Source organism: Morus notabilis, unplaced genomic scaffold, assembly GCF_000414095.1.
Source record: "Morus notabilis unplaced genomic scaffold, ASM41409v2 Scaffold2060, whole genome shotgun sequence".
NCBI lineage: Eukaryota > Viridiplantae > Streptophyta > Magnoliopsida > Rosales > Moraceae > Morus > Morus notabilis.
The window spans coordinates 494-7,765 of NW_010361108.1; the positions used below are offsets into that span (position 1 = coordinate 494).

At 32.4% G+C, this 7,272-nt stretch overlaps 1 protein-coding gene across 1 annotated transcript in view; it reads left to right on the forward strand.

Annotated features, from left to right (window-relative positions):
* The first annotated feature begins 4,733 nt into the window (after nucleotides 1-4,733).
* Nucleotides 4,734-7,272, forward strand: part of LOC21385968 (putative PAP-specific phosphatase, mitochondrial) — a 5,457-nt gene continuing 2,918 nt past the window's right edge. Inside the window, exons 1-4 of the mRNA XM_024165854.1 lie at nucleotides 4,734-4,925; nucleotides 4,999-5,095; nucleotides 5,260-5,362; nucleotides 6,850-7,061. Coding sequence (XP_024021622.1) covers nucleotides 4,828-4,925; nucleotides 4,999-5,095; nucleotides 5,260-5,362; nucleotides 6,850-7,061 — 510 coding nt within the window. The 5' untranslated portion in view covers nucleotides 4,734-4,827. The remainder of the gene's footprint in view (nucleotides 4,926-4,998; nucleotides 5,096-5,259; nucleotides 5,363-6,849; nucleotides 7,062-7,272) is intronic.

The window sequence follows — 7,272 nt, forward strand, 5'->3', positions numbered from 1 at the left end:
ATTAGATGTGATATTTTCTAAAAATTTTTTACTGTAAAAACTTAGAACTAAAAACTCAAATTAGTGAAATAAACGAGACCTTAATATTTGAATTGATCCATTTCTCCCCCTATGTCTGGGATCTAATAGTTTTTTATTTGTTTATACTTAACAAATAACACGCTTTATCCTTATCCAGTCTTCTTTTTCTCTTGTTGGCGGATATGATTTCTTCTACTGAAATTCTAATGGGTTTATATGATATTTTTAGAGAAATACTATTATCTTTAGTTTCTCTTGAATTTTTCTTTAAAATAGAAAGGTATTCGTATTTGTATTTGTTTTTTTTTTTTTTGCTTAATGTACTTTTTTTTTTTATAATTGCTTAATGTACTTGTCAAGTACTTATTTTTGCATTTGATTTTCGAAAATTTTCCAAAACTACTAGTTATTCTAATTTTCTAACATATTTCTAAAGGGAGTACATATTTATATTGTAAGATACTTGTCAAACATAAAACGACATGTTGTTTACCTGCGCAAACGCATAACTTTGACATGAAAATTATATGTCGTTTCTTCTGAGTTTCAACTGTAAATCCTACCTGAAAAGAACGTGTGTTTATTTATCTAATGCAAACACAACGTGTGTTTATATGGACATATATGACAACAAACTTTTTGTTCCGCGAGTGCATTGTCGTTTTTACTTAAACAAACGACAAAATGCATTCCAAATTCAGACGACCATGTCGTTTCATTGACTTGAACTGAAAATTCCTACCCAGGAATACCATGTTTTAGTTTACCAAGGAAAAATTCTTAACCCGTAACCGTGCGGTCGTTTCTTACTGAAACAAATGACAGAATTTCGCGGGGGGAATCGACATCTAATTTATGTAAACGACCGCAACTATAGCATTAAGACTATATGTCGTTTGCTTTATTTGAACTCAAAATTCCAAAACCGACGAACAGCGTGCTGTTTACCAGGCATTAAATAATATATTCTTCTACTATTTTTATGAAAAACCACCACAAAGGACAACAAACTTTTTGACCAACGAGGGTGGGTCCTTTTTACAAAAATAAACGACAACAACGGTTTACATTCAATGATGTATATTATACAATCATCGAGAATTTCTACCGTTTATTTCGCCGATTTGAGTTTTTAATTTTAAGTTTTTACAGTAAAAAATTCTAAAAAAATATCACATTAATTTTTTTATACTACAGTGAAAAGCTATCTGAAAATGTCACATCTCAACTTGAATTGAAAATTCAAATTAGCGAAGTGAACGAGGCATACATGATGACTATAAGAGGTGTGTTGTTCCCAGGCCAATGTCTTCAAGAATCGTACACATAAAAGAAGAAGAAGAAGAAGAACACAAGAATTACTTGGTTCGGATTTCTGGAAAATCCTACATCCAAGGGTAGAGGTTGGAAAACCTCCAGTCCAATCCATTATTATGCAGAAACACGATTACAACCTCACAGTCCTCACTTTTGATGAATCTCTCAATTATAAACTTCAATATCCCAAGCTTACCCATAAATTCTCACAGTTTCTCTCTTAGCACTCACCGAGAAATACAGACTCTATTCCAAAAAGAGAAAGCACAAAGTAGAAAATGAAAGACGTGACAGACTTATTTTCTGTAGTTTCTATTTTATACTACTTATAAAATAGAGCATCATATATTAACCTGAGTCAGGAAATTAACTACAGTTGGTTAACTGAGATAATTAAGTTTATCTCAAGAACTAATTGGGCTACAGTCCCATTAGTTATAACAAACTTAACCTGTTAATAACTAACTCAAAAATCAGAGTCACATTATTAACAAACTCCACATTGACTCAGATTTTTAGTGAATTGAGACTGGACCTCTGCACTTACTAAAAATCATCACGTTGGCAGCACATTGAGCAAGCTTAAAGCTTGCTCAAACTTACTAACAGGAATTGCTTTAGTAAGCATATCAGTAGGATTTTTCAAAGTAGAATTTTTTTCTACTTTAATCCTTTCTTGAGCTATAATGTCTCTCACAAAGTGTAATCCACAATGTGTTTTGTTAAGTTATGGTTCATAACCAGATAAATTATAGATAAAATTGTCAAGTTATGGTTCATAACCAGATAAGTTATGGAGAAAAACTGTGAATAACTTGTTAAGTTATGGTTTATAACCAGACAAGTTATGGACAAAAACAGTAATTTAGCCTATTTATTAACTTATGTAAACTATTAGCCTATTAATTTTAATTCATTTCAAGTCTTAATATATTTCTCTCTTTCTCCATTTATTTTATTTATGTGGGATTTGGATAAGGGAAAGTTGGGTTCATAAATTTTAAATTATAACTTAAAATTATTTTTAATTTATGCATATTTTTTATAAAAAAAATATATTGTATTAAATTATGAATTATGATTTAAATTATAATATGAATTTTTATTCTAAACATATTTAAGTTTTATTTACTTTGTGAATTTGAGTTTAGATGTGATATTTTGTGAGAATTTTTCACTTAGATGTGATATTTTTTAAGAATTTTTTACTATAAAAACTTAGAACTAAAAACTTAAATTAATAAAATGAACGAGACCTTAATATTTGAATTGATCAATTTTTCCCCCTACGGGATCTAATAGTTTTTTATTTGTTTATACTTAACAAATAACACGTTTTATCCTTATCCAGTCTTCTTTTTCTCTTGTTGGCGGATATGATTTCTACTGAAATTCTAACGGGTTTATATGATATTTTTAGAGAAATACTATTATCTTTAGTTTCTCTTGAATTTTTCTTTCAAATAGAAAGGTATTCGTATTTGTATTTGTTTTTTTTTGCTTAATGTACTTTTTTTTTTAGAATTGCTTAATGTACTTGTCAAGTACTTATTTTTGCATTTAATTTTCGAAAATTTTCCAAAACTACTAGTTATTCTAATTTTCTAACATATTTCTAAAGGGAGTACATATTTATTTTGTAAGATACTTGTCAAACATAAAACGACATGTTGTTTACCCGCGCAGACGTATAACTTTGACATGAAAATTATATGTCGTTTCTTCTGACTTTCAACCGTAAATCCTACCTGAAAAGAACGTGTGTTTATTTATCTAATGCAAACACAACGTGTGTTTATATGGACATATATGACAACAAACTTTTTGTTCCGCGAGTGCATTGTCGTTTTTACTTAAACAAACGACAAAATGCATTCCAAATTCAGACGACCATGTCGTTTCATTGACTTGAACTGAAAATTCCTACCCAGGAATACCATGTTTTAGTTTACCGAGGAAAAATTCTTAACCCGTAACCGTGCGGTCGTTTCTTACCGAAACAAATGACACAATTTCGCGGGGGGGGGGGGGGGGGGGAGGGGACATCCAACTTAATTTATGTAGACGACAGCAACTATAGCATTAAAACTATATGTCGTATGCTTTATTTGAACTCAAAATTCCAAAACCGACGAACAGCATGCTGTTTACCAGGCTTTTTATAATATATTCTTCTACTATTATTATGAAAAACCACCAGAAAGGACAACAAACTTTTTGACCAACAAGGGTGGGTCCTTTTTTCTAAAATAAACGACAACAACAGTTTAAATTCAATGCTGTATATTATACAGGCATCAAGAATTTCTACATGATGACTATAAGTGGTGGTTTAAATTCACCCAAGGAACAAAAATTTCTGAGAACGACATGTCGTTTATTTGGACATAAGGGAAAAATGAACTTGTTAAACAAAAGAAAAGAAAAGAAAAGAAAGTAATAATAAATTAAAAAAACTATTGAGCACCCGGTCGTTTTCACATAAATAAACGACAATTTTTGAAATTCAAACGAGCTGTCGCTTAATTTGGTGAGGGGCAACAACTTCTAAATAAAAAACCCAATTTTGAACTTGACTTGAACATCCACCCCAAGACCATGTCTAAGCCTTAAAGTTCGCTTTTAACAAAATGAAGAACCTTATTTTTCCCCATGTCGTTTACGCAAATAAATAGCAACAACTTCAACATAGAAACGCTTTCAAAAAGCTTCAACGTAAAAACTAAAATAAGAAACGACATCAATTTCGTTTAATTACACGAACACTAAAATAAGAATGACATCAATATTTTCCACGTCCAACTACCCATCTTATTTTAGTCACAAACGACAGAATATAGTGAACAAAATAAGATGTATCATTGTGCCTAAAATTGCTTAATTAACAAAATTTCATACTTTAAATTAAAATTTAGTAAAAAAGTATAATAAAAATGACGTAATTATTATCATAATAATATCATATTTTATACTATATAATGATGTAGTTATTATTTTAATGATATTAAAATTTGTTATTCTTGCAATATTTTAAAAATTTTATTATATGTGGAGTCGTTTAGTTTATGGATTAGAATCATGAGATATTTTCAATTTACGTATATTTTTTATGAAAGAAAATACTGTAACGAATCATAAATTATGATTCAAATTAGAGTACGAATTCCCCAACCAAACAACCCTTTAATATCTGCTATTGAAATTTTGCTATACCTCGAGCCTGGTCCTTTTTAAAAAGCCACGTGTCGTTTTAGGACTTAAGCCAACAAATTCTACCTATAAAACGATTCGTCGTTAGTCGACTCGAGGACAAGTGGACAACTGACGAGTATCTCTCCTTCCATTCTTAACGACGAAACGACAAGTCGGCTCCCCACTCCACCTGCCAAGTGCCAACTGTACTCTGAAAAGCGTTAACCACTTCCACTTCTGAGTTCGACAAATTTCGGCGCCGTCGATTCCCAACCCACTGCCATCCCAATTCCCGCCATGGGTTTCTTCACCTCCGCCTCCCACTTCTCAACCGTCCGATTCACTCCCTCGCTCTCTTCCCCTGCGCCTCTGCGCAGACGATTCTATACCGTCAGGTTTCTCTCTAGCTCTCCCTTCCGGCTTCCCGATTTCTGTTACGCTCTATTCTATCCATGGCTTCAATTTCAGGTCGTCTTTGCCATTTCCGGGCCACAAAGCCAAGTATCATGGAGAGCTCGAAGCAGCCGTGGAAGTCGTGGAGAGAGCTTGTCGTCTTTGTCTCGACGTATTTTCTTTATTCTCTTATATGATTTCTGTTTGGTTGGCGAGAAAATGTTCAAACACGCTCTCTTTGGCAATGATGCTTGTTAATTCAACTTTGCCATCGTATTTGAAAAGTTTTGGATATCTTTTGTAATATTTTTGAGAATGGATTTTGGTGATTATCAGGTGAAATCGTCGTTGTTTTCAAGTGATGGACGTATAATCGAGAAGAATGACCAGACTCCGGTCACCGTCGCGGATTTTGGGGTTCAGGCTCTGGTCAGTTTGGGTAATTGAATTCTTCAGTCATTGCAGATTGCTTCTGTGACAATCGGCCTTTCATTTTCTGTTTTCTTTTTCTTTTTCCAAATAGAATGAACTTCATATAGGGCCTGTTCGTTTGGGGTGCGACTTGAGTGTAGTTTTTGAATTATAATTTAAGTTAAAGTTGTAACTTGAGTTTATATTTAATTGTATATTTAAATTATAGTTTGAGATACGAATTTTTTTTTTGAGTTTGTATTTCAGTGAGTCAAAACTTAAATTTGTATTTAGATAGTGTTTTAATAAAAACTTAATGGTGATGAAAAATTTTAATAGGGTATATAGGTGGAGTTTTATTCGTCTTTTTGTTGTCAATGCATAGAAAAAAAATCATCTCAATCAGGATTAAAACGAAAAAATTATAGCATTTTTAAGAATATAAAAAATACTGTTTATTAATTTGAGTTTGAGTTTCTGAACTCGAGTTGGAGGGGACACTTGAACTCGAGTTTTAGTTCCAAACTCGAGTTCAAATTTGAGTTCAAATTCTAGTTCAAACTTAAAAGAATATGAACTTGAATAAAATTAGAATTTGAGTTGTCTTTTTTTAAATTTTTTAGACAGGTAAACACACCCATAGAAATTTCAAGGTTAGTTTTTTATATGTAACTCTTAAAAAAGAGTATTCATAAATATCGCTAGTTTTGATATTTTCTTTTGTGTATCACTATAGTAATTATATAAAATAGAAATTATCAAAAGTTATTATTTTGTATATTATGATCTCCATCGGCACCTTTGTGATGGTTGTTGATGTGCAGTGACACAACAGAAAATGATCAAAGCGATTATTACTATAAAATACGTTTTCTAGTCCTATGAAATAAAAAGAAAATAACAATACGAAGTTATTTTTTTTTATTATTTTTATTTTTTATGTAGGCAACTTAACAATTTTTGCCTTCAATGATAGCGCTCAGGCGCAGGCTCACAAAATTCAATTTCACGAGTGTTATTGGTATTATCATTAGGATGTTGATTGATTCTATTTATGAATGATTCTGGAGTTTAGTATTCTTTGGCCGTAATTACAGAATGACCAGACCTTATTTATGTTAAGATAGATTGCAACTTAGCCTGTCATAGTACGGGAGTCTGTTTGGCACTGGAGTCTACTTTTTTTTTTTTTTTAGATTGCAACTGAGAAACCATCACATACTCCAGGAACTGATAAAGAAGAAACGTCTGTGAAAGAGCGAGCATATAACATGAGTCGTGAAATGTACAATAGTTTCCTTAATCCCAGTGGTGAACTGAACAATGGATAAAACTTTGCTAAAAATGGTTTCAGCTCGAATTTGCCTGCAATGCTCATTGAAAATAAATGAGGCGCTGAGGCACGCCATTAGCATTCTGTGAATTCTCGACTTACAAGTGACGTGAATCGTGATTAATGAATATCCACTACAATGAAACTTCACAAATACTGTTGCTTTCACGTTTTGGTTACAGAGCTGGGTAATCTCTTCCCTTCAATTCCGCTGGTGGCCGAGGAGGACTCTGCTTCAGTGCGTTCCAATAACCTAGCTGACTTAGTTGTGAATGCTGTGACTGGTAACTCAAGCGTCACGCATAGATCGTGCAAAGAAGCTGATGTACTGCGAGCAATTGACAGAGGTGGAAAGGATGCTTTTACCTTTGGATCTAAACCAGCCACATATTGGGTGAGTATAGCTAAGCATTCATTAAGTTTGAGAGAAAGGGAATGTTAAGGTTCCTCTTTATATGTTTGTCGATGGATGATGGAATATAAGTCATGTGTTTATTAATTGGATTCATGAACGCTGGTTGAATACTATTTTAAGGTGTTTGAAAGGTTGTCACTATTTATCATATATGGACAGGGCATTTCTAGTGAGGCTCATATTCTTTCCC